The sequence below is a fragment of the Corvus cornix genome, chromosome 7 (genome assembly GCF_000738735.6).
Source record: "Corvus cornix cornix isolate S_Up_H32 chromosome 7, ASM73873v5, whole genome shotgun sequence".
Taxonomy (NCBI): Eukaryota; Metazoa; Chordata; class Aves; order Passeriformes; family Corvidae; genus Corvus; species Corvus cornix.
In genome coordinates this window covers 34,220,437-34,247,468 of record NC_046337.1, presented here as the reverse complement: position 1 = coordinate 34,247,468, position 27,032 = coordinate 34,220,437, and the positions used below count along the sequence as shown (strand labels likewise).

General features: G+C 40.8%; 1 protein-coding gene across 48 annotated transcripts in view; it reads left to right on the top strand.

The window, feature by feature from the left end:
* The window catches only part of MAP2 (microtubule associated protein 2), a 241,516-nt gene that overhangs the window by 192,907 nt on the left and 21,577 nt on the right, over positions 1–27,032 (top strand). For 23 of the 48 annotated variants that reach the window (XM_039555191.1, XM_039555190.1, XM_039555203.1 and 20 more), the window contains 5 exons: positions 1,782–1,859; positions 13,379–17,152; positions 17,395–17,601; positions 17,992–18,126; positions 22,256–22,317. In XM_039555191.1, the coding sequence (XP_039411125.1) occupies positions 1,782–1,859; positions 13,379–17,152; positions 17,395–17,601; positions 17,992–18,126; positions 22,256–22,317 (4,256 nt within the window). The remainder of the gene's footprint in view (positions 1–1,781; positions 1,860–13,378; positions 17,153–17,394; positions 17,602–17,991; positions 18,127–22,255; positions 22,318–27,032) is intronic. The other 25 variants (XM_039555200.1, XM_039555194.1, XM_019286250.3 and 22 more) reach the window with 13 other exon arrangements.

The following is a 27,032-nucleotide window of genomic DNA, read 5'->3' as shown; positions in this document are numbered from 1 at the left end:
CTGTGGAAGGAGTCACATGTGGTAAAAGCAAATGCCAGCAGTCTGTACAGGAAATGGTAACAATGCCACTGGTCCATGCTCTGTCTCCATCCTCCTGTTGCCTCCTTTGCGAAATATCTCTCTGAAATACAAGTGTGTGTGTGTGTACGTGTATGTGTGTATCTATCTATCGATAAATGAAGGTAGGTATACAGCCATTTGTACCTAAAGTGCTTCCTCCTTGCCAGAAAACTTCTGCAGTAGCTCAAAATATGTACACCAAAGGCCAGAGAAAACACATACTCCATCTTGAGGTAAGGAAGTCTTGCAAGCCTGTCCTAGGACAGATTCTGCTGAGTGCATGTACGTTGTGATTAAATCAAAACAATGCCCTGCAGTGTTTCCCCTACAGGCACCATGCCTGCTTTGGTGCAGTGCTTGGCCCTTGCCTAGGAATGATTTAAAGTCAGTGAGTAATTTAGAATATTTGTTGGAAATTTGGTTCCCAAGGTTTTTTGCTTCATTGAAATTAACTTAGAACTGCAGCAGGGAGATGTGTTGCTTGGTAATTGCCTTCTTTGCAGAGACTCAGTTTTACATGGAAGACCCCAGTTCTCCAAATCACTTCACTCAGGCCTGGGAGAGGCAAAATGGATATTCAGTTCCATCTAGTCAGATAAGTAATTTAAAAGACATTGTGAGAAGTATGTCTTCAGTTAACAACTGTTGGTGTTACAGTTGCTGTGGTCAGATGCATTGTGATGAATTTATAAATCTCTGTCCCTGGACAGCACATCTTAAGGACAAGTCACATATCGTCTTTTCCAAATCACACTGAAATCAATAGGAAGAAGCCTGGAAAATTCTGTTGGGGCTTTGAAAGTGGCCTGTCTGTGCTTGGCAGGAAGCCCTGAACTGTAAACTGAGATCTGCCTGTTGAAAGGTGCCGTTGATAAGACAGATCTGTTAAAACAGATTTGTTTGCGTTTTTTTTAAAACACTTGTTAAGCCCCAGGAGTGGATATGTTTTTAAAGAAAAAAATTCTCAAAGTGATTGGTATGAGATAAAATGCAGAGGTTATGCTGAATTCATTTGAGAAGCTTGTTTAGGATTTCATCATACCTGAATTGAAATAATTGAAAAAAAAAAAAAAATCTTTTGTTTTCAGCATCTGATCTCATGACTGGGAACGAATGTAAATCCCAGTCCAAATGCATTTAAGTTTTAACTACGCCTTGTTCAGCTGAATCACTGTTATGTCACAGCTGATACAAGTTCCCTGTGCATTTAGACAAGCAATATTTGCATGTGTTCTGTGATTAACCTTGAACTCAGCAGAAGAAAAAAAAAGTGTGCAGAATGGAGTTTTTTCATGTAGTTTTTTTCAAGGTAGATTGAAGAGATTGGATGCCAGTTTCTGATAGTTCGTGTGAATTTGTAATAATACCACATGTGCTCAGATGCTTTTTTGTTGTTGCCTTGGGTGACTCAAGGTTTTTTAAGAGGCAATACTAATTTAAAAGAGTATCTTGTATTTGATTTTTATATTGTGCTCTATGACCAAAATTTTGTAAATAATTCATACCATTAGAAAACAAACCAACAACAGAAAAATAAATCCTTTTATTATAATTTCAAAAGTCCATGTATTCTGCTAGGGTCTGTCTGAAAATCCAGCAGGCATGAGTCCCCATCAGATTAGTTCCTCAGCTGGGCAGAACCCAACTGACTGCAGCTTGTATCATGTATTGCTCTTCCTGGAATTAACAGCTGTATCTCATTTTCACTGTTTGATTTCTAGCAGTTGAAGAGTCAGCCAATCTGCCTCCTTCCCCACCTCCTTCACCAGCTTCCGAGCAGACTGGAGTTCTGGAGGAAGGTAAGGGTCTCCTGGACATTCCAGTGCAGAGCTGTCAGCAGGGGGATGAGACATGAATCTAAAGGATGGGGGAATCAGAAAATGGAGATACTTTCTGCAGTGGAGATACGTCTCATGTGAAAAGATAAGACATTCCCAGCAATAACTCCCCATCTGCAAACCAATTGCAGCGTATAGATGAGGTAGACACATGCACAGAGGTAGCTGAGGGATATGCTAAGAACATCCATGCCAAAGAAAAAGAGATAGTGTTGCTCACTTTTTTATTTGTTGTATGCAATATGAGCCAAGATGTCTGCTGTCCCAGTGTGGTCACCGTAACTGCAATTAAGTATGAGTCATCTTTTGTTTCTTGAGATTTGTTTGGCTGCATTTTTAAAATTACCATTGCCTTTTGGTTTGGAATCTTAAATGCATGAAAGCAAGGAGATTCAGAGCTGGATCATTTCTTTGACCCCCAGCCTGTAATTCATGCTCCAGTGTCTACATGTATTGGGGTTTCAGTACACAAAGTGCAGCAGTCACATTCGAGTCTTAAAAAGCAAATCTCTATTCTATTCTGCACAAGTGTTCAGTTTCAGTAACCCATGGCCACTGTATTTTCCTCCTGCTGAAATCTCCTCTAGCAAAGAACTGAAGCGTTGGCTTAATGTTAAGCAGAGGCCTAAATCCCAGTGAAGCGGCTGCAGTGTAAGCATGTGCGTGAGTGCTTTGTTCAACAGAAGACAGCTGCTGCATCAAGGCCATCAGTATAGGGAGACAGCCGTGTGTTAAAATTGAGCTGTATCATGGGGTTAAGAGGGAAGGATTTGGGTTCAGAATCTCCAGGGGACTGTCAGTTTAACTCTGCCATGTCAGTAACATTTTTATGTGTCCACTTACTTCTTGGATTTTCTTTTAGCATTTTCTCTTTCTTTTTGTTACATAAGTGCATGAAAATAATTTCTTATCATCTACTGAACAAACTTTGTTGGTATTTTAACACAGAGCCTCTATGAATTTTGCAAGTGGATGGCTGCTATTTCACATGCTAGCATGCTCTGATTGAGTTTTTGAGGACTCTGCAATTAGGCATGTTCCATCATGCAGTCATTTTTGAGACAGTGAAATTACAGGCTGTGGTAACAACAACATTTGTCAGTCCACTCTACTGGAAGGGCCTACTGGGTGTGGTTACTAACAGTTATAAAGAACTTGAATTTGTTTTTAAAAAAACATCTGCCCATTGTGTGTTTGAAAAATAATACAACAATTCCTAGACTCATCACTCAGAGGCAGTGGCAATCAAAACTATTAACTGAAAAGAGAACTCGTAAGGCATTAGCAAAGGTTTTTAGAATTGTTACCAGGGCTTTATCACTCTTTTTTAATGTATAGTTCACTTGGCTAGTCCTGTGTATGCTTTTTGATTTTTCATATCACAGTAAAGGGCATGTTCTTCTGCTTCTGGCCACTGTCAAGGTTCTTCCATTAGCCTCAGCTTTAGGTTTGGCTTTGTGTGCTGCTTATATCAGCTGCGTATTTGCATGTATTTTAGGATTTTATAAGGTACTTATATTTGTTAATTGACAGGAGGTTGTAGATTGGCCCCTAAGCAAATGGAAAGCATTTTGCTAGTTGTACTAACACAGGAAGGTGGCAAAACACTCTACAGCTTGAGGTATTATCTACTGCCAGACTGCAGTTCCCAGCTGCGCAAATGACTCAGCAACTCACTTAACATTGTTGGTTTTCTCTTTACTTTCACATAGAATTGAATTAAGATAATAGCACTTACCCTGCAGAGGTGGTTACAAGCACTGAAAGGACAGTGTTTGGGAAATGTTTCCATGATTTACACAATGTCATGGTTTTTAATAACTTTCAAATAATTTTCTTTAACATTATTCAAAAGAGACTTTTCCATGACATGGAAGATTTTGATTTAATGCTCCATTTTTAAGAGCAGATGACTGGTTTGTAAGGGAAGTATGGACAAAAGTGATGTCCTGAGTCTTTAATGCACTGTGCTGGAAGCTTCTTGTTTATGTCTGGCTCTCAAACAGGAACTCACAGTAAAGTTGTTTGAAGCAGCAGAAAGAACTTGGAAATAATTTCACCAGAAATATATTATGTTGCGTTTTACAAAAATATCAGTGTTATCAGTTCAGTGTAGTAAAAATGGTAGTAAAAATCTTGTGCTCTGCTCGGTATCAGAAGATATGGTCCCTATTTTCTGTGGGTAAGTTCAGTTTTTGGTGGCCTGAGGGAGCCAGGCCTGTCAATTTTATTCGGGCAAAGTTCCCATTCAGAAGAGTTTGCCTCAGTAGGGTTTGACCCAGTTTTACTGTACTTGTTTAAACCTCCCATTCCCTATACCATCTGGCTATCCATCGTCATGCATCTTAACATTGTCTGTCTTTCTGCTTAGTAAAATACAGTTTATTAATTTCTTGAACAAAAAAGGTGAGTACTTGGTGTATCTGCCTCAGACCTTTTTTTTCCTTCTCCTAGAAGCTTTTCCTAATGCACTTGTCAGTGTGTGTTGCATTGCTTTGAATCCAAGAGACTTCTTCAGTCAACGTAGGAAGGAAATCACTGTTGTAGACTGACAAAGGTGGATGTGGCCAGCCATGCAGCAAACACAAATTAAAAAAAAAAAAGGTAGGAAAGACAGAGAGGTTTTTGGGTCAAGTTTATTTCATGAGAGAAAGGAGTCAGTTGGATGTAGGTTTCTTTGATTTGGCTGCAGGAAAGCATTCAAATGAACCTGTCCCTTTTTACTGCTGCAGAAGGTAAGAGAACTGATTTGCCTTATTGAAATTATTATATTTATTTCAACTATAATAACATAATTTTGTTCAGGAAATTAAATTCTCCTTAGCACCCTCTAATCCGTTTATCAGTTGTATCTGGTCATGCAGGACTGATGTAATACTCTAATTTCTCAGCATTTCTTTTGTGCTCTGTGCCTTTTGACGACAGTCAACAACGTCTTCACGTAAAAAAATTTTTAAACATTACAGGATAGAAGGGTGCCTCTGATGGACTGTCTTCCACTTTAAAATAGGCAGGTTAGCCTTTATATACCAAGTAAGAATGTTTTATAAACTGAAAAGAAACAAGTGTCATATGAAAATGGATCTGTTGATGGTGAAAATTACTTCTTGAAAGGCATTCTCAAAATATACAAGGAAGGTAAAGCAGAATTAGCCTTTGTGAGAAGTGATTTTAATCTTGGACTTTAAAATGCATTAGGGATTTTTCCCATGCTTTGAGATGGAAAAGATTAGAAGGGACTATAATAACAAAGGATTTTTCTTGTTGCTGAAATAAAAGCATAGCCTCCTTAGAAGACATCATTATCCTGTTAATTAAATTATTGCATTAATTCTGAAAATATCTTTATTCAAACTGATAAAAAACCAGTGTAAATCTGTAAAATAGCCACAGATGTAACAGCCCCAAGCAGTACCAGGCTTTGCACTCCTGGTGATTTTGGACCATCATAATAGCATGTATTTTTACTGCTGTCAGTTCCTGCAGTTTTAAGGAGCAGAGGCAAGGCCTCTGTTTTCTTGCCTACAATCTGTTCAGAGCCCATAAAGAAGGGATTTTCAGCCTTGTTTGCAATAGTATAGAGAAGTCCTGGGATTTCACCTTCACTCTTGTTGATGCATTTTGCTTTTGAAGGTCTGTGGTAAATGTGGGTAAGTAAACCCACAGTTGGAAGGAGAACCTCCCCTTCTGCACATCTCCCTTCTCTGTGTTCAGCTTCTGACCATATCAACCTTCTCTTTTTCTCTCCACGTTGTCTCAGTTCCAGCTGAAGAGGTGGCAAGTGATTCAGCTCTTGTGTTCAGTAATTCGTGGGCTGGTGTGAGGGCACCCTGCAGAGAAGGGGGAGTTGAAATTTGAACCTTCTTGGATTTAGGAGGGAGTTGATTCCTGGTCTCTCATGCCTTGAACTGTGGGCTCACCCCCTTGCAACTTGCCTTTTGCAAACTGTGAGCCCCCTCAAATCTGTTGCAGAATTTTGTAGATGCTTCTGTGGAGAAGAAATCCACAGGTTCTGCACTGCAAGTAGATTGAGATGATTCTCTGCAACCTTGCTTCTGGCTCTTAAGTGCTAGGGAAAAATGGGAAGCTTGGGCACAGCACTGTGCTTAGCATTTCCTATTGCAGTTCTCTGCAGAGCTTCCTGCTTGGCAGAAGTGGGTTGCCAGGTTGTCTTTCCACACCTGCCTCTTTTAATATTGCATAAACCCCTGAATCTGGGGGTTGGATTCCGCTAAAAAGAGAAGCAGCTAAACTATTGGTGGTTCAGGCACTCTTTGTTCCCTGAAAGAAACTGTGAATACAGTTCTCTTAAACTGAGTTCCATGTGTGGTCTTTGTGCCCACAGCATACCTTCGGTCCCAGCCAGCCTGAGCGCTGGCACTAGTCTTAAACATGGGCGATCTTTCTTTTGCAGGACAGTGATACATAGAGAAGCTGCTAATATTGACATTTGTTGCTACTTTTTTTTCCTTTTCAGGGGTGATTGAGCCTGAATGGGTTGCTCCTTCAGCAATCCTTTCCTAGGCAGAAAAAATCCATGCCATGACATTACAGGACACTTGCTGCCAGTTGCTGCAGAAAGCAGAGGTGCTTTTTCTAAAGACACAGAGGTTGTTTTGTTATGGTGTACTATAGAAAGAAACTTAAACCTTACTGCTGTTTGCCAGGAAGAACCTTAGATCTCTTAGGATTGGTTTGGATCAAAATTGTTTCCAAGACTTGGGTAATGGCAGTTAGGGTAGCATTCCTGAGCCATCTTGTTTTGGCGTCCCACAAATAGGTCTGTTATGCTGCCTGTGTTGAAGCCTTGCTTTCTGGCTTAGTGTTTTAGATCTAAGAGTGGAAGCTTTGGGGGCTCTGGGGGAAATCCTCTAAGTTATAATTGCCTGGAGAAATACCAGGGACACAAAGTATGGACTTGTACTTGAAGCTGGTAGGAAATCCAGTCGAACAGCTCAGTGTTCATCAAACTGCTAGTTGTCATACACTGAGAATAGTAATAAACATCTTTTCTCTAGCACTAGAGTGTTTAGTTTTTCATAGCTTTATTTGTGATGAGAGGACTCCTCAGCCTACAGGAGGTCCCCTAGAGGTCTCCTCTCTGGTTTGTACGGATGAGGTGGTAGGCCAGTCATTTTCATTGGGTAGTGTTATTTTTCTTTGTCTTGCAAAAACAACTCAAACTACCCCTCCCTGTACCTGTCAGTAGCTGGTGTAGTCCCGATTATATGATTTTCTGCAAGGCTACAGTGATGGGTGAATAAAGCTGTCATTCCAAAGCATTAGCAAACACCGAGGCGGGAGCCAGTTCATCCACGGAAACATGACACAACAGCGTAAAATATAGGACTAACAGAGACTGCTGTGAGCAGCAGTTTGTGGCCTTTACCAGGAAAAAAAGGTAGCTAGCTATTTGGGGAAGGGTTTTTCTTTTGTTGTTTAAACACTGCTTATTTATAGGAAAAAGAAGAAAGTGGGGAATTTTGAAACAGATACAAGAAAAATAAAGCTACCACTGGCCAAAATGTAAGCTGGTTTTCTTTTTAATTAAAGAACTTTTAAATTTTTACACTTCTAAGTACTAAATCTGATTATTATGAGGGATACAACTATGTCAGGACACTTCAGAGGTTTTTAGTATAGTTAGTCAGGTGTATAATACATATGGGTATAGTGCGACTTGTGAGATGTGGTTTGTGCACAGCATGTGTTCTTCTAAGTAATTAGTGTGGAGTTTTGAAATTCACTTACTCCTAGGGTTGGTTTATGATGTTTGTAAATCCAGTAGAAAAGGCCAGGTACATGGTCCATGTGTTAAAATGCACAACTGCCTCATTCCTTCATCCTGCATTAACCCATAGCCTGGATGGTGTCATCCACTCTCCAGCATGACATAGTGGCTGGTGCTGCTAGAGCATGTGTCCATCCTGTCTTATTTTTTCTGTGTCTGTCTGTCTGTCCTGCAGCCTTTGTCTGTGTGTGTCTGTTTGTAAATGCAGGGGTGGAGGACTGCAGGGAGTGGCATAGACACCTGACGCCCTCCATTTCAGTGTCTGTGCCCGAGGAGGAGCCCTACAATTTGGATGCGGAGTACTATGAACACCCTTTGTTCAGCTTGCAGTGGACTGGCTCTAGTACACACCCCAGTGCCACAGTGAAGAGCACAGAGGTCTTGTTGGGCCATGATGAAAGTGAACTGAGCATGGTCCCATTTGGTTCCTCTTCCCCTCTACTCACCTGCCATCTGTTCCATTCTTTATGTGCCTGGGATTGCTGCCTTCTGGGGAGGGAAACCTAGTTGTATTTTCTCCCCAGATGGAAGTGACGCCCCTCCAAAAGTCTCTCCATGTCTAGGTAAAGCTGCAGCATGAACAAGTGCAGCTTTGGGGTCAGTGTAACCCTGATTCCCACTTAAATCAGGGCTCTTGTTCTTCAGGCTTAGCTTATAGCAGAACCAAAAGGAGAAGCTAGGTAAAGGAACTGGAAGCTAATTTGTTCTTTGTGCCAGAGAAATACTGCCAAGAACAGTACACAAAGTAGGCCAAAATATTGTTACTGAAAGTAAGTCAGTTGTTTACACAATGGGGAAAAAATATGTCTATTCCAAAGATAGCTGTGGAAGGACTTTAATTCTCCAGGAGGTGAAGTAAATAAGTTTTACCCCAGTGTACACAGGTAATTTCAGGCCGTATTGGGTCATGTTTGATTTCCAGTTGTTTTGTGGACACACTCCATTTGCAGTGTGCCAGCTGACTGCAAACACAGAGGGGAAAAAAGCCTCTCTGTACCTCCTTTTCTATGAGCTGAGCACATCAGTAAGTAGTATTTTATCAGTGGGGATTATGTAAAAGTAAAATGGCTTTTGAGGAATCAAGGGAGAAGCTTTTTCAGTGACTAACAGAACAGCTGACTTCTCAAAGGTGAAATAGATGATGTTTCATTTCACAGCACTCAGTCTTGGGAGCTGAAGTTAAAAATAGTACTGAATCCTCTAAAGGTTTGTGTCTCAGGAAGATAGAGCTGTCTCCCTGAAACTGGTCACTGGGTCATTTTAAGAAAAGCAGAGTTTTCAGAATTAACAGGATAATTACAGAATTAACAGCCTAATACTGTAACAGCACCAGTAAGAGATCAGAGCTAATAATTGAAGATTGTTAATGTCAGCATGTCTAACTGAAAGTAGGGAGATAGAAAAATCACAGGGATAGCCTTACTTTAGCTGTGTGCCTGTAGCTTTACATAACAGCCTGGTTAGTTTATGGGCAGTTTCCTTTTCAGTCATATCATCTGCCTCTGGTGAAAATGTAAAATCTCAGAACGTATATGTGGGGGAGAAAAAAGGGGAATAAGGTGGATCATGAGTGGAAAGACAGGCATTATGAGACCCTGAGATCCTCTCAGCTGGTGAGAGCACGGTGCTAAAATGCCAAGATTCAATCCCTGTACGGGCTGTTCACTTGAGAGTTGGACTCAATGATCCTTCTGGATCCCTTCCAGTTGAGACTTTCGTGTGAAACAGCTGTCCTTGCTGGCCAGCAGTCTGTTTGGCATAAGAGTCTGCTGCATAAAGGGAGGTTATACGATACTTCTGTTAATTCAGGGATAATTTTCTAGCTTGAGTAATTATCTTTATTCATGTGGCTTTGTGTAAAGTGTTTCAGGAAATGAAGGAGTATTGCTCAGAGTAAAATAAGAGGCTTTCCTTAGCATTTTTTAATTGAGAGGGATGCACATACAAAAGTACATAAAATCAGAAAAAGAAAAGTAAAGCAAGTTTTTCAAGTCAGGGTCTTTTGTAGCTGGAGACCTGTTGTCCTGCAAGGCTGCTTTTACAATCTGCCTATATGCAACTATTTCTGTAATGCTCAGGCATTGGTCCAGGTCTGATTCTGAATCTTCTGGCTTCTGTTCATTTAAGATACAGTATCTAACCTTAATTATCTTATATGTTATTAATAATGTGTTGTTCTTTACATAGTGATATTTTCTCAGCCTCAAATAGTGTTTATGTTTCTTAAATCACTCTTTTAAGGCCATAGCTGAAATGGATGATTGATTGTCTGGTTTTCAGTGGGCCTATCTCCAGAGAAAAATGAAGCCCTTGTAATACCAAGAGGCTGGATACAGCCATTTCCAGATTTAAAACCACTTTTAAATGGTTCTTAAAATGAAGAGTCCTCGTGTTAAAATAGTGATTTTTACATACAGATTTCAGATGTCAGGCAGTGTAAGGGAGAAATTGTTTATAAACCCATTAGTGTAGGAATCTTGGCAGAAATCTTGCAAAAACCATTCATTATTAGCCATGCATAAGGCCTGTTAAAACTATGAAAGTTCTCAGTATTTTCCAAATCCAGGATTCATACAATAGATTGACTTGCTGGCATTCAGCAGTCTGTATTACCAAGGTCAATGGAAAGAAATCAATGCCTCATACCTTCCTCCACCTCAGTTGAATGTCTTGTACTGGACTAAACAGCACATTTATCAGAAAAATATCAGTGTACTTTGAACTCATTGATGCATTAGTGTTGTCAGAGCCATCCATCATTCCTTTCCATCTCCATTTCCAATGACTATTGACCCACTGTCATCCTTGGGAGAGGTATGCCTGTAAAACACTTTCTGCTCTCATCTTACAGCATAAACATGCTTGTCCGAGGGTAGGCAGGCTTTTGGTTTGGTTTTTTCCCTAGGGAAAATTCAGCTCCATGGTGGCTAAAATGAACTGGTACTGGCAGTCCTTCACAGATTTAAATCGAAAATATTGAGCTGAAAAAATTATGTAATGCAGTCCTGAAAGGGTTATGTAAAAGCAGTCCTGTTCAGCTGTGCGCTTGGTGTTTAGTGTTGGTGTTGATGTCACCTCCTTTTTTCCACCCCTGAGAAGAAGAACCAGTAGAGTCTGATGGCTGTGGAAGTGAAACCTGCTGCTCTTCCTGGGAAGCAAGTGGGGAAAGAGCACGGGCCCCTTAAGCCTTTGGACCAGGCAAAGGGCCTCTGTGAGGGTCAGTCTGATTCTGGTTCAGTGTGTCATGAAGACAAAGTGCCAAGTGTGGCATTCAGCAGGGAGAGTGTGACCTTTGTGGTGGGAGCGCTCCTGAAAGATACACCCCCTTCCTTGGCTGAGGAAGGTGCATCCTCCTTAGATTTGCATGTGTTTGCTGCCAGCAAATCCTTCTCCGGCTTTCTCCAGTGCTTTCCAAGGCTGCTTCATTTTCTGTTTTTTCCCATTTATTGGTATGACTGCTCTTGTTATTATGCTTGAAGAGTGTGTTGTGGATAATATGATTGTGTAGGTGCTGTATGACAACATGGTTTCCCACCGCTGCAGCTGATTCCTGATTTTTTACTTTGCCATGATAAAATATGCTTTGCAGCTAAGCTTATTCCTGTGTGTAAGCCTTCTTACCCCATCTCAGATGTGTTTGCCAGTCACATTGCTAATCTATGTTTTTTCTTTTCTTTTTGGTGCAGAGGTTTGTCTGCATTTATTTCAAACAGCAGATTTACTGCCTTTGACTGTGAGATAAAGATGCTTAAACTGTAGAAATGTTTCCGTTTGCAGTGTGCAGGTTTTTTGTTTGGTTGGTTTGGGTTTTTTGTGTATGTTTCAGTGCTTTCTGGTTTAGCTTCCTTAGAGCTATTGCTTCTTATATCATACCCTTGTCATCCATTCAATCCACCCCTCCTCTCCTCAGTCATTGCTAGAACTCTTATTTTTTGTGTGTGTCACCTTATTACAAATGGTTAACCCTGCTGGAGTGCCCTTCTTAGGCAAAATCTCTATCACTTCCCCTGGGACATTTCCTTTGAAATGAAGGTTAGGATTGGGTGCACTGGGTGAAGTTTTGACTTAGTCTCTGAGCAAAATATTTACTGCAGTCATCTTCCAGTACATAAGAACTAGGCTTCAGTATTTTTCTTTTAGTGGTATTTCTCTTCAGCCAGTGGAACAAGGTGCAAAGACACCTTGTGTGGAGTAGTGATATACCCACTCCCTACCTAGGTAAGGAATCTTGCATTTAGGAGGCTTGTGTTCTGGATGGCCCAGCTGAAGAACACTGAATTCCTTTGGCAGTCAGAATATGTTTTGATGCTGTTGGTATTGCTCACTTGCACTACAGTAAAAGACACCAGTAGGATACATGGCGAAAAGCAGTATCTAGCTATTTAATTTCTGTGAAACGAGGATGACATCAGCCCAATGGCCATGCTTTATACTTCATAGGGTTTGCAAGTCAGTCACCAAATGTAAAAACATAAAGGAGCAAAATTACTGTAGTTGTAGATTTCTGGTTTGATTACCTGTAGAGTTTAGAATGGCAGTTGCTTTTTTGACTCAGTATTAATATATGCAAATATTTAAAGAATGAGCAATACTTGGATACTAATCGTTCTAAAAACAGTCAGATTCATCAGAGCAAAAAGATGGCTCCATGGATTTCAAATCAGATCTGAGGAAATTCATAGTTGACTCAATGCTAGTTGTAACAAGCTTTAGAAAAAACTCATAAAACCTTTTTTACAGATTAGTGCAGAAAGATATGCCACATTCCGCAGTCTTTTTCTTCATGTTTTCCATTATGGGAAGATTTCAATGAGATAGGAATCATTATCTTCCACAGGACATTAAAAAAAGATCAAGCTATTAATGATTAACAGAGTAGGCATTAAAAAAGAAACTTAACTAGGTATTACTCTCTGAAAATATAGTGGCAGAGTATACGAGTAGCCTTTTTAGTTTCAAATTAACTTAATAAGGGCCTGATCTAGAGTCCCAGAAACAAGCCAAGTATTCTTTGACTTCAGCTACAGCTGTAGGTGACTGGCCATTTTGAAGACCAGACCTTCAAGATCTGGGACTGTTAATAGGTCTGTTGCTGATTTCCACATGCTGGTTTCGTGACAGCAGTGAGATTTTGGTCTTTTGACAAAGAGCGAGTGTTAAAAGTTGTTACAGTTAAAAAGACAGCCTCTTCTGAAACTTGCAAAACCCTTTGCGTGCATTATCTCTTTAGTTTAGGCTGCATGTAGTAAAAAATGTAAAAAATACATAGAAATGTATAACTATGTATGTTTTAAGTATCAGCAACACACAAAGGTACTATTGATTCCTTTAAAGTTGCAGACTTTACTAACACAAAACTAACATAAGAGTCCAGCAAAGCTTCTAATGAAGTGAGGTTATTTGTGGCTTTGCTGTTATATATACAAATCATGAAGATGAAGAATTTACATGAAATCATCTCATTTCAGTGCTTACATTTATATGTATACAACTCACATTTTTTATTTATTGAAAGGAAACTAGTATTTAACATTTTAAAGCAGATTTCTAGGCAGATGGCCTTGCTGGATGCTCACATCTTTCTCCCTTTCCATTCCATCATTCATACCAAAATGTTGTAAGCCACATGACTGCCTGCCTGTAAGTGCTTTAAATAATTTTGCTATAAAACCCAAACAAACTACTTCAGATTTATTTGCAGCCACGAAGATGGAATTCCATGTCCAGGAGGGCACACGCCCTTTTGCAGAAGAACCATTAGACACAAAGCAACATGACTCTGGGAAAGACAGTAAGACTGTTGAGCAACCTAAATATGATGCCTTAGTTCCACAGTCAGCAAAAGCAGAGGCTGCAGATAAAAAGGATTCAGAGAGCAAAGACAAAGAAAAAATGCTTTCATATCCATCAGAATGGATCTTGAAAACTGATTCACAGAAGAAAGGGGAAGCCAGTTTTGCAGAACCTGCTGCTAAGCCTCCTGCTCCTCAAGAACAAAAGCACTTGTCATCTCAACTGCCTGAAGAGAGCAGGACGGAAGAAAGGACTGTAGGTATGCCCTCATCAACCAATCAAGCTATGGCTATCAAATTTCAAGACAACCTCAAAGATGTCAAAGGTGGTGCCATCAGCCATGGTGAAAGTTCTCTATTGCTACCAGAACCCAAGGCAGAAGCAGCCAAAAGTGAACTTCCTTCAGGCCCATCTCTTGCTCTCCCGCAGGAGCTTTCACTCAAAGATGGTTTCAAAACACACCAGGAACCCACTGACCAACTGTTGGCCAAAAATCTCAGTAAAGATGAACAGATCCACAAAGACAGGACATTATCTCTACAAGAAGTCTCAGCAGTAACTGTAGATGGCTTGAAAACTCCAAGCACCCCAAAAATCCCTCCATGGGGGGAGGAAAAGGACATGACTAAGGATGAGAGCGATGAGGAAGAAAGGTATGACTTCTATGATAAAGGGGAGGCTCAAATGTTAGATAATGGTAAATTTACTGCAAAACCTGAAGTTAAGACAGGCTCCCTAGACAAAACAGACTTTCAAAAGGATGGTGAAGCTAAAAAGTCACCTGATACTCTCAAAGCAGAAAAAGAAATGGACCAAAGTGAGCTCTCAGCAGCAGCAGATGTGAAAAGGGAGACGCAGCAAAGCATGCAGGTACCCCCAGCTAAGTTGAGCCATGAACTGACCCTTGATAAAACAGTAGAGCACCCTGATAGCACTCAGTTATCCAGAGTAACAGAGAAAGCTCCTGAGGTACCAGGTTTAACCACTGAGAAGACTCCTACTCTTGAAGCTTCTCAAGAGAAAGATGTTAAAGAAGATACTGCTAAGACAAGTGTTTCAGCTCCTCATCAACTGAAAGAAGAGGAGGATCAATCAGGAATGTCGAAGTATTTTGAAACCTCTGCTCTGAAGGAGGAAGCATTTAAAGCAGATGGTCTGAAACAAAGCAGTGATTACTATGAGCTAAGTGACACTAAAGAGAGTAAATATGAGCCTTATCAGAGAGGTCGTCTAATACCTGAATATGAAGAGGAGGAGGAAGAGGAAGAATTACAGACAGAATTGAATCAGCAGCAGAATGTGCATACTCGTGAAATGGGGTACAGTACCCTGGCTCAGAGCTATACACCAGACACATCTGAAGAACCTAGTTCCCCAACAGAAAGAATGTTCACTATTGACCCCAAAGTCTATGGGGATAAGAGAGAACTTCACAGTAAAAACAAAGATGACCTAACTCTGAGCAGGAGCCTGGGACTTGGGGGGAGATCTGCAATTGAACAGAGAAGTATGTCTATTAACTTGCCCATGTCCTGCCTGGATTCAATAGCCCTAGGATTTAGTTTTGGTCGTGCACATGATCTTTCTCCCCTCGCTTCAGATATTCTAACAAACACTAGTGGAAGTATGGATGAAGGTGATGACTACTTGCCAGCAACCACACCAGCACTGGAGAAGGCCCCCTGCTTCCCCACTGAGAGTAGAGAGGAAGATAAGCACATGGTAGAAGAAAAAGCCCAGCCTGAGACCTTGGCTGAGCCATCTTTCCAGGCCAAAGATTACTACAAAAATGGGGCTGTCCTGGCTCCTGACCTGCCTGAAATGTTAGATTTGGCAGGGACAAGATCTAGATTAGCCTCTGTGAGTGCAGATGCTGAGGCAGCACAGAAGAAGTCAGTTCCTTCTGACAGTATTGTGGAAGACAGCAGCACAGCCCTGCCACCTGTAACAAATGAAAACCACGTAATTCTAAAAGCTGAAAGTCAGCTGGAAGACTTGGGCTACTGTGTTTTCAATAAGTACACAGTACCACTCCCTTCTCCAGTTCAGGACAGTGAGAATTTAACGAGTGAAACCTGTCCCTTCTATGAAGGCACAGATGAAAAACTGAGACGTGGCCTCACTCCTGACCTGTCTTTAATAGAAGTGAAGCTGGCAGCTGCTGAAAAATCAGAAGACTTCCTCAGTGAAAAAGACTTAGGTCAGCATGGTGAGCCCATTCTGGTGAGGGACTTTGAGCAGGAGAAAAAGGAGAAACTGGATACTGTGCTAGAAAAAAGTGAAGATCAAGTTGACTCTAAAGAGGTCTGTTCCATTAAAGGGGTAGAACCAGAGATGACAAGAGCTGAGGCAATGTTAGAAAGGAAAGAAGAAAGTGTGGCTAATAAAGTTCATTTACCTGCCGATACCATGTATGACAGAATTTCTGCTTCAGAGATAGCAATAGAAAAGGATTCTGTTTGTTTGTTGATGGAGAAGGAGAAGGCTCTTAGTGTTGTTCCTGAAATAGCTGAGATAGAAGCTCCAGTTAAACCAGATTACAATGCTATTAAGCATGATATGGAGGTGGCTGCAAGGAGAGCTGACCAAGAATATCAGAATAAGTTAGACGCTAAGATTAGTGAGGTTGTTTCTCTTCCTTTAGGGAAGGACAAAGCCTCTCTTAAAAGAGCAGAGCCTGAACCCAAAGACACTCAGCAGAAAGACGAGACCATCTTCTCCAGAGAAGCAGAGGATGCAGATGTACTTTCCAGGACTGAGCCTAGTTATGTGAAGGACAGCACCAAACTGTCAGAAACAGAAATTAAGGAGAAAGTAGCTAAGCCAGATCTGGTACACCAAGAAGCAGTTGATAAAGAGGAGTCTTATGAATCTAGTGGAGAACATGATCAAGCCCAAGAAAGTTTGAATGGAGAATCTGTGAAACCAGAGGATATCAAAGCAGAACATCCAAAACCTGCCATGTCTGGGGAAGAGATGCCTACACAGTTACCAGCAAAGGGGACTTCTGTGGAACTCCTCTTTCCAAAAGCTGAGCCTCTTCAGGAGGAGCCTGCTGAGATTCAGATGGAGAGCATACCACAACCTGTAGAGGAAGTTGAAGAGATTCTTGATAGAGCTGTGAAACCTATGGAAACCCAAAAGCTGCTGCCATGTGAGCTGGCAGCTGGAGCCCTGAAAGGGGAAGAATATGAGGAAGAAGAGGTGGAAGCAGGGCAAGAAGCAAAAGAAGAGGATAAACAGCATCTTGTATCAGAAATGCCCCCAGACTTTGGCAAGCCTGCTACTGAAGAAATGGGAGCCAAGGGTAGCCCAGAAGCACTGCCTGAATTGAAAGGCATTATTGAATCAGTGGTGACAGTGGAGGATGACTTTATCACAGTGGTGCAGACAACAGTTGATGAGGGTGAATCTGCTTCTCACAGTGTGCGCTTTGCTGCTACTCAGCAGGAGGACATCGAAACAGGAGACTCCCAGGCTGAAGAGGACCTTGATGTTGAAGAAGTGGAAGTTGAGCCGAAGGAAGGCTCCCGAGAGGCTCCTGCTTCACCCCAGAGAGAAGAAATCCTGCTCACTAACTACAAAACGGAGACGTGTGATGACTACAAAGATGAAACAACAATTGATGACTCCATCATGGACACAGACAGTCTCTGGGCAGACACTCAAGGTGTGCATTATCCTTTCTGTTTTGTCTGTTGAATATTTTTGCTTCCAAATCATAATGATTGAAAAGCAAAATTATTACAGTTATAAAAGTAATCTCAGCATGTTTCAGAAAAATGGTAAAAATTAAATTTTAATTTAATCATCTGCTCTGTCTTCAACTACTTTTTCCCTGCTCCTCCTAACTATTGTTAACATTTGTTACTAATCTTTTCTTTGTTGTTGTAATTTGCTCTGATCCTACAGATGATGATAGGAGCATCATGACTGAACAGTTAGAGACTGTTCCTAAAGAGGAGAAAGCAGAGAGAGAATTGCGAAGATCATCTCTTGATAAGCATAAAAAAGAGAAACCTTTTAAAACTGGGAGAGGCAGGATTTCCACTCCTGAAAGGAAAATAGCTAAAAAGGAACCTAGCACACTCTCCAGAGATGAAGTGAGAAGGAAAAAAGGTTCATTTAACACTCCTATTACAATTTTTTTCTTTTCTTACTGTTTTACAGTATCTGGTTACTCTGTTATACGTGATGTGCACCATAACATTATTAACGGTAGTGGTTTCTAATGAGATATTGTACAATTATGTGAGAAGCCATGTGCAAGGCTCACTGCTCCACTGGTCCTATTTCATTGTAGGCATCCCCACTGATCACTGGGTAATGCATCTGAACCAATGCACCAGTGCTCCCCCTCTTCCAGCGTAGGATTTGTTCCTATGAAGAAGCAATGCGTTGGGTTGGAGTTGTGGAGCAGTGGGCCTGACACTTGATGTATTAATCATATGAAATGGTTTGCTGAGGTTTGTTTCTGATTCTATGTTTTTGTGTTCTTTTTGTCCATAGCAGTGTATAAGAAAGCTGAACTTGCTAAAAAAACTGAAGTTCAGGCCCACTCTCCCTCCAGGAAAATCATTTTAAAACCTGCTATCAAATATACTAGACCAACTCATCTCTCCTGTGTTAAACGGAAGCAGACAGGTGACTGCATTCTGTTCAGTTATGCAATGTGGCTGGCAAACATAGACATTTTCTTTTTAAAATTTCATAGCTATAGCAGCTTCTCTATTTTTTTTTCCTCCAAGAGTGTCAGTCTTCACAAATAGTATTGCGTTTTTAGTGTTTTGTACCATTTTTCTTTTATTCTTTCTTTCCTGGTATTTGTTTATTTATTTGATGGAGGCCATGATCACGTATGCTTGTCATTGCTTGGGCCTCCAAGCACTGTGGTTGTAACTTGGCATCGTGCTTAGAGTGTGGTGTTCTAGGAATCTCTACTCATCTTTTTTTTGTTTATTTTTTAAAAAGTTCTTTTAAATGATGCTTTATTTTTTTTTCTGGTGGGAAATGTTGGCAACTTAAACCATGGTATGCATTTCCATTATTCTGCTTTTTTACTCTCATGCATAATAAGAAGTGTTTCAGACTTATATTTTGTTTATTGATGATATCTGTATAGATAATTCCCAGTCTGTCACTGATGTTTATGCTGTACAGTCAAAATCCACAGGGAGAATCCAGCTACATGCAGCATGGAGCTGCGAGAGAAGAAATCTGGGCTCACACTGCGAAATGCATTCCTAACAAAAATCTTAATATTTGGTAGAGGAAGATGAAAGGAAGAAAGAAATTATGCCTGTTACGACTTGATGGGTGTATCATTATTTAGAGGACCAAAATAACTCTTCCAGCATTTTCACATATCATTCATGGTTCTTGTGAGTTCAGAGTGGAAGGATGAATATCTTGACTTTCACTGTGATCTTAAAAAAATAATTGCTAAAAGAGGCCAGCTTTTCTGTCATGTCACATAGCCACAGGCTATAGTGTGGTTGTTTGGAACTAGGGCTATTAAGAGAAAAGCCATGCACAGAAATGCAGAAGTGCATAGGCATCTTCTCACAGCTTAGAAATTAACAGGAAGATTCATTACCTGTCATATGGTTAAGCAAAGCAATACTAGAAGTGTCCCTAGGCAGTCATTCTCCTGCAGTTTTGCACCTGTCACTCCTGTTGTAAATGTAGACCCAATGTCAGCAGGGAGGTCTGACCGGTGAAAATGCAGTAAGAGGATGGTTACATGAGAGCAGGTTTAGTATCGTGCCTCTGCTGTATGAAGTGCAGATTGTATCCTAGCTGTGTTCCATTAGGACACCAGAACCCATCCCAGAACCCAATCCCATCACCTTGCTCCTGTGATGAATCTCATCCTTTTACTTACCCCTCTCAGGAGAAATGGAACCAGGAAAGGAAAGGCTGGTTCAGTCCCCTCTGTATTGCACTGATGGCTCATCCTGTTTGCAGTCTCTGGGCCGTCCTAACTTGCGCTCTGGACCAGAATTACCCAAGAGGGAGGAATTTTTAAAGTAATTAAAACAGTTCTTGCTATCTCTTTCTGCTTGCTGAAGCACAGCTTGATAGCCCAGAAGTTACAACCTATAATTCACGTATTCTTTCAAAAGCCCCGGGGGTTCAATAAGCTGTGGACATGGCTGGGGGAAGGCACTGGCTTTGTAGTGTTCTCAACTTCATCTACACCTCTACAGCTGTGTGGTCAGTGCTGTTGTGCCCTCAAGTACTCTACCACTATGTCCTCTGAACTGTTCTGACCTGTAGCATCCCAAAGAGGACTAAGTCATACCAATGGACTTGGATAAGGAAATCTGCCCTGTGCCTGAAACATGTGCTGTCTTGGCAACTCTCAGAGGTTTTTCTCTCTCGCTGCAGTACACAGTGAAGCAGATGTATTAGTCAAAGTGAGAAATATAATACAAAAACTATCTCCCTGTACTTTTAAGTCCTGAGGTGGAGAGCAACCAAAATGATGGACCCAGACTGTTCATAAAACTTCAGAAATGTGGCTTGAACTTTGAGCTCTAAAGCAGAAGAGCTTGAACCACGCCAGCAAGTGATCAAGAATATTTCTTAGAATGCTTCAGTATACCCATTGGCTCTGGAAAAATTACAGTATGCCTTATTTTCTTCTACCTCACATTTTTATACTTCCTGATGGGACTTGGGGGAAGACCATGAGAGAGAGTGCAGTGCTCTGTGATATTTTAAAAGTGCAGGTGGCCATGTTATCCTACATATCCCTGATCTTGAATGTCTCTCCAGGGTCTAGAATCTAGAGGGACATTGTTTCTCTCCCATTTTCTTTTTATGTACAATATAGCACCATTTCTTGAAGCCAGTTTTGACTGTCAGTGCATCCTGTTTGGAGTGGTCTTGTCAGTTTTAGTGATGCCTGGGTAATGAAACCCCCCAAAAGTTCTTGGCACTGTAGTCCGCAGAGCTTCAAGTGTGTTGCAGTCAGTTAAAATCTCCACACTGCATTTACCATAACTTCAAAATGAAACATGTCCATTCATAAGATACAGATATCTACCAAAAGAAGTTAATATTTTCTTTTATTTTTCTGTGCAATGGCCCAGAAAAGTACATCTTTCCCCTAATGCCCCTCAATACCTGAAAAAAAAATCCCACATCACTGGTAAGCACTGGCAAATACCAGTAACTTACAGCACCATATCCATGAGGCAGGGACTGCTTTTTGAGAGACTTGTCCTTGCCATTTGAAAAAGAAATTGCATGGCCAACCCTCATGAGAGAGTTGGGAAGTCTTTGCCTTGACTAGTGTAGCTCCATGAGTGAAACCCCCAGCCTGGCCTGTGTTTTGTTGGTGGCTGTGAGATGCTACTGCAGTTGTGTTATCAGAGGAGTGTTTTCGGAGGCAAGGCCAGGACAATGACCTGGCCATTATATGTTTCTGTTTCTTGTTTTCAATTCTGGGGTCGCCCCCTGAGGTGAAGCATGTTTGTTGTGTATTTAAGCCAACAGCAGGGCCTGTAGAAATCTTGTGTTTAGATGGAGAAGTTGTGGTTGTTACCAGGTACATCGGTACAAGTGACACAGCTTTTTTTTCCACCTCACAGTGATGACTGGTTAGGGTTGAATGCCAAGGGAAGGAGGAAAGAAGCTGTTTGTGGTTATCCAGAAGAGATGGAAACCAGACCCAAACCAGCAGTAACAGCTGTGGTGAAGTGACACAGGAAGGCTCTGCTGTGCTTGCCCTTCTTACAAATTCAGACGAACTGAAGTATGCAGTTACATATTCTTTTCCTCCTCACAAGTTCTCTCTCCTACACCTTTGACTAGAGTGGGTAGTGTGACAGAAAATCAGGGATAATGTCACCATGCCTGGGAGCTGCACTAGAAAAGGGAAAAATTAATCTGACCTTTCCTGTATGAGGAATTAGGGTTGGTTTTAGAGTTGGAAAACAGTTAGGTTTATAGGAGAAGGTTGTCATTTGTGATTGCTGTCCTACTTCTGCTTTTACCAAAGGCATCCTGGCACAGGTGCCAGAAGATTTCATGTCTAGGTGTTAGGTGGCACATCACTTCCTAAGCAGCAGCTTTGGGGTGAAGCTAATAACCTGATTTCCAAAAAGCTGCCCCATTCAAAAACCACTGTGGATGGAATCAAAGTCCAAGAGAAAGATCTTACCTCAAGCCATGTTGTATCAGATAAATGAAATACTGAATTAACGTACTTGATCTCCCAGATAAACCTTGAATTTCTAAATTCTTGAGAGCTTAGTTGACCATGACATAGTGACCTTGTTGACACAGCTAGGACGATAATTCAACAGTGAATCTCTCTCTTTCCATTATGAATGTTGGCTGTTATTTTGAAAGTGGTGACAATAGAGGACTCTCTTCAAATTTTTATTTGTGGATGTTTTAAAGAGGCTGGTTTTTAGAGGACAGTCCTGAAAATCAGGATGCTAAGTTGCCTGAGGATTGACCAGAAATTCTTAAATTTGTCAGCTATTTCTGGAACCTTTTTCTTTTAATTTATAGACTTCTAGGAATGTGAATACAAAATTTTGTTTTGTTCGAAACACATAGAATACCATTTTACCTCAAGTAAGATGAATACAGGAAATTTTAAAGGCAAGTACATTTTTGCATACAGTTCACTGAAGGTAATTCACAAAGTACTTGCTTTGCACAGTAGTTTCAAGGCATTTAATTGTTCTAACAAGTGTACTAAATGGAAATGCTTATTACTGTCTTTAACTATCAAGTCTTTCTTTGGATTTCTCAGCAGCAGGTGGTGAAACAAACCAGGCTCCTGCTGTATTTAAACAAGCAAAGGAAAAGCTCTCAGTGAGTAAATCATCTTATTGTTCATCTTTATAATCTCCTTTTGCCCTTACTTAATATCTTTTTGTGTTAATTCAGTAAGTAATTGTGTGTTCAATTTAAAATTTGTTTGCCATATTCATTATTCATTTCAAAGGGTAATTAAAACCACCTTTCATGAATAACCTTTGAAGTCTAGTCTCAAGTGGTAGATGGTGACAGTTTGCAGATCCATAGAGGGGCACACAGGCTCCAAACTGCAGGAGTTGGAGTCTGGTCAGCATTTTAAGCCAGGCCATTCTGTGGGATAAGGTGCATATCTTGGCCCTTCCTGCAGCACCCAACTTGCATTGCCACCTTGCTCAACTGCTGTGTAGGCAGAAGTCCTCTCCCAGGACTGCTGCATATCTCCTGGTGCACCATTCCATAGCCCAGTATTCTGCAGGGGCCCTGCCTGTGTAGAAGTTACTGGCCAGTAGAATTTATATGTGATTCAGTCCTTTCAGAATGGCCACTTCCTAGGCCACTGTCTGTGTTGTAACCTGTCAGATTACTGCCTTGCCTTGCATTCCCTTCATCTGCTCTACAGCCTGTTCTGCTTCCTGTGTCTGGCTCCCTTGCAAAGACTCCCTTGCTCCTTGCTGACCCTGCTCTGTGTCCGTCCCATCATTCCAAAATCCCCAGGAAACCAATCTCCATTCACTATCCCCTATGCAATTATTTTTTTCCATGACAGTGACACATGCTAATTGACATCTGCAGCACGACACTTTGTCATTGTTATCACAGAATCATAGAATTCAGTTGAGTTGGAAGGGACCTGTCAGGATCATTGCATCCAGCTCCTGCCCCTGAGCAGGGCCATCCCCCATCATTAACAATTAAGAATTTCTTTAGAATTTCTCTAAATTTCCTAATATATTTCCTAGTACATTCCATGGGTGACGTCTTTCATTTGCTAAACCAGACTCTCAATTCTTTGGGGAACAAAAAGCTATGTCACACGAAGTGCTACACATTTTTTTATAAATCATAAGAAACTGGTAGTGCTGAGAGCAGTATAACCAATTGGAAGCTTTGGAGGAACCGTGATTTTTCAGGTCTGACCCATTCCAGCTCATAAGTGGGAAACTATTAGAGCTTCTTTACAAGTACAGTAAGTAAGATCTGGGCAGGTTTCTGGGCTGAGTCTGAGCATGTTTTATTACTGTCTTTTCTTGACAGACCATCAACACTTGCACAAGAGAAGCCAATACTTGCCCATTTTCAGTGTTTATGGAATGTTCTAGTACAAGAACTGCAAAATCATTCTGTGAAATTATCTTTCTGTATATCTTTCCTATCCCTGCCCCTTATGTTATAGTACAGATCAGAAGGCTGTCCCCTGCTTACTTTCTCTCTGTTGCCTTGCCTCTCTGATTGCCACACTCACACAGCTCTTGGACATTTTCTCTTCTGTGCCTTGACTTAGCCTCTGCTTTTATAAAGATCTCTCCCTATTTTTGTTGTTTTGTTTATTTGCAGTTTTCAGCTTTTATGTCCTTCAAGTGCAGCCTTTTCCTCTCCACTGGTAGTGTTAGATCATCCAGCCCGGTCAGTTTTGTTATTCATGTTCAGACTGCAGTTTACACAGGACAAATTCAGGCAAGGCTAAATAGTTCCATCTGCTGGAAGCAGCTGTGTACCTGCAGTTCACAGAGAGATGATGGAAACATGTGCCATGTGTTAGGAACACCTTGAAGTAAAGTGAGGGTTCTGCATCCCCACTTCAGCAATCCCTGAGTTTCAGTGAGAGTTACATAGATCTTTGTCCTCTGGACAGCTGACCCTACCAGCAACATAAATTACAACAGAGGTTGGGGGTAATGAATTGCTAACAGAGAATAAGAGTTTTTCTGCAGGGATTGAGACCTGGTTTCTTCACTTGCTCAACCAGCTTTGGGCAGATTCTGCTGCTATTACTGATGCTAAAAAGTGCCTTGTTACCTAAATAACATGGAGGGAATCTAGACTGTGATAACCAGAGCTGTGCAGTAGCTCAGGGTCATGCCTTTTCCCCATCTGTCCCATTGACAGATCTCAGTGTTGTCCATCTTTAGCATCCACATTAGATTCATGTGTTCGCAGAAGACACTGACCAATATGAGTGAAAAGTCTTTGCACTGTGACTAGAACCTTAATCTGTAAGAGTTTTCCAGTCTCTTACATGACCCACAAGTTGAAAATGGTGAAAACCACAGATGAATATTTGGGCCTCAAATAACATGTGCTTAGTTCTGTCTCTAGTTTGGAAAGCTAGGTGAAAGGTGCTTGCAGAATGTCTGCTTCTTGGGGCCACCCAACATAGATATCCTGCTTTCATAGAGTTTCAGCATCAATAAATACCTTCATGGATTTCTAAACAGGACCCAAAGTTTCACAAATGGATGAGACCCATAAATTGAACTATGACAAGTCAGTCAAAGTCTGGAAAAGTCTTTGATTTGACAGAAACACATATTCCGTAGTTTCTGTGTAAATAATTATTCACTGGTTTTATTCTGTTTATTCTCAGACAGTAAAATAAGTATTAAAAGAAAGGGGCATAAATATTTTGAAAGACTCATAATGGGAATATATTCTTGCTAGTAAAGCGCTTCCATCCTAATTTCTTGTCTTGCTACTTGGTCTGGAGGATTACATCCAATAGAACTCCTCTCAGCGCTGTTGTTGGATTGGAATTGCTTGTTACGCAGTTCTGCAATTCTTAAGCATGTGGGTGATGTCATGGATGATGTTCAGCACACCAGCTTCAGTTTTCCATAGGCTGGGTATATAGCCTAAGCCAGAGACCTGTCAGAGCTGGACAGCCCATTCTTTTCTCATTTTCTAACAAGACAACTTAAAAGCAACTCATGCACCTTTTCTGAGCATTGAGAAAGTCTAGGGGATTGATTGAGATCAAATGCCAAGTTTTCTATGGCTAAAGTTCAGTACAAATCCCAGAATGACAGGCCCATTGGGATTATTCCTATGTGTAATTTCATGCTAGTATGACTACAGAGATAATCAGGACTACCAAGGTAACTCCTTTGCCATTGTTCTTTGTAGTATCAGTTACACCTGTGGAAGAAAAAAAGTGTTTCTTAAGTAAGTAGCCCTATTCTGTTTCCAGGAGATTCCTTTTTGTAAAGCAGTAACGTGCTCCTAAGTATTAACAAAGATTTTCTGTCTGTCCTGTTGGTGTTTAATTGTTCTTTCAATGGGATGTTGTCATTATTCAGTATCAAACAAGTATTTGTTCACAATAACATACTGTGTCAGCCTTTCAACCATATATGGCTTTCCTCATCCCAGGACTCCATACAGTCAATATAAATTTATGAATTTCTGTGAAGTGACACCAAATGCACAGAGCAGTATCTAGAGTGTGTTAGGGATTTTGTCTGTACACAACGGCAAAAGAAGTAATACTGTCTTATCCTTCTGCTGTTGTGGGAATACTGGTATAACTTTGCTTCTAAGATTTCTACTTTTATTCTTGATTTTAACCTGGAGGGATATATTTCAACTTTAAAGGACTGGGATCTCTTGGTGTTTCTGTAGCTTTGCACTTGTTTCTAATGCAGCCAACCAGCAGTTGTACCAGTTAAATGCCCCAGCTGGCACCAGTTTTTTCCTATTAACACAAGACCAAAGTGGCATCTGTAGAAAAAGGCACTTCCTAGAATCAGTAACTCTGTCCAGGCCTAGGTGGTTTCAGGCAAACAACACAAAACTGAAACTTCCATGATTTTCAGATCTGCAGAGACCATTACCAGACACAGGAAAAGTACTAATTCATAGCTTGGCTTTTTTTTTTTTTTTGGTCCACGTTGCATGTATTTTCCTTTTGTCCAGCTTCATGTTGTGTTTTGTTTGTTTTCTCATGACTAGACTGCCTCTTTGTCAAAGATTCCTGCCTCAAAGTCTAGAGCAAAGTCATTGCTTCCTCCAAGACCCAGCTCAGCTTGCTCATTAACCACTAAAAGGGCCACTTTTCTCAATACAGACAGTTATTTTGTTCGGCCCTCCTCTGCAGGCCCAAGAGACTCAAAATCAGACACTAAGGTAAGGTAGCAGAATTAGTTAAGAGAGTTAGAGATGCGCAGGTGAACTCCATGAAACACATTATCTACTCTCTGAATCTGAGTAATTCTCTGCAAAGCTCTTGTGGGATTACTTACATCCAGTGGCAGGAAAACTGATTAGCAGGCTACAAGATCTGTGCTACAAAATGGATAAAAATGGAGATACTCTAGAGGAAATGTAAGTGAAATAAGTTATAGCTAGAAAGACATATTTTCTTTCTGTTGATCATATGGATGCTACTTCATTAACTGCCAAGAAGTTACAGTCATTCGCAAGTGGTTAAGTGATAAAGAACAGCAGGACTAATATGCCTTCCAAGTTTAAAAAAATGTTATTTTTGACCTGTTAATATTCTTTGAAATCAAATTCAGTCTCCAGTGTAGGAGAGTACAATTCTAATCACAAGGAGTAGGTGATAGAATAGGGCAGAATCCAAATGCTCAAGGAACCAAATTTAGTCAACGCATAGGACTTTGTGAAGAAGTTACAGTATAAATTTAAAAATATGTTTGGCAGTTCATTCCAGCTTCTCTGTGTTTACATTTCACTTGCATTTCAAATCTACATTATGCTGAGCTGACTGTCCCCATTTAAAAATTGGTTTTGCCATTGACTTATATTTTTTCTTT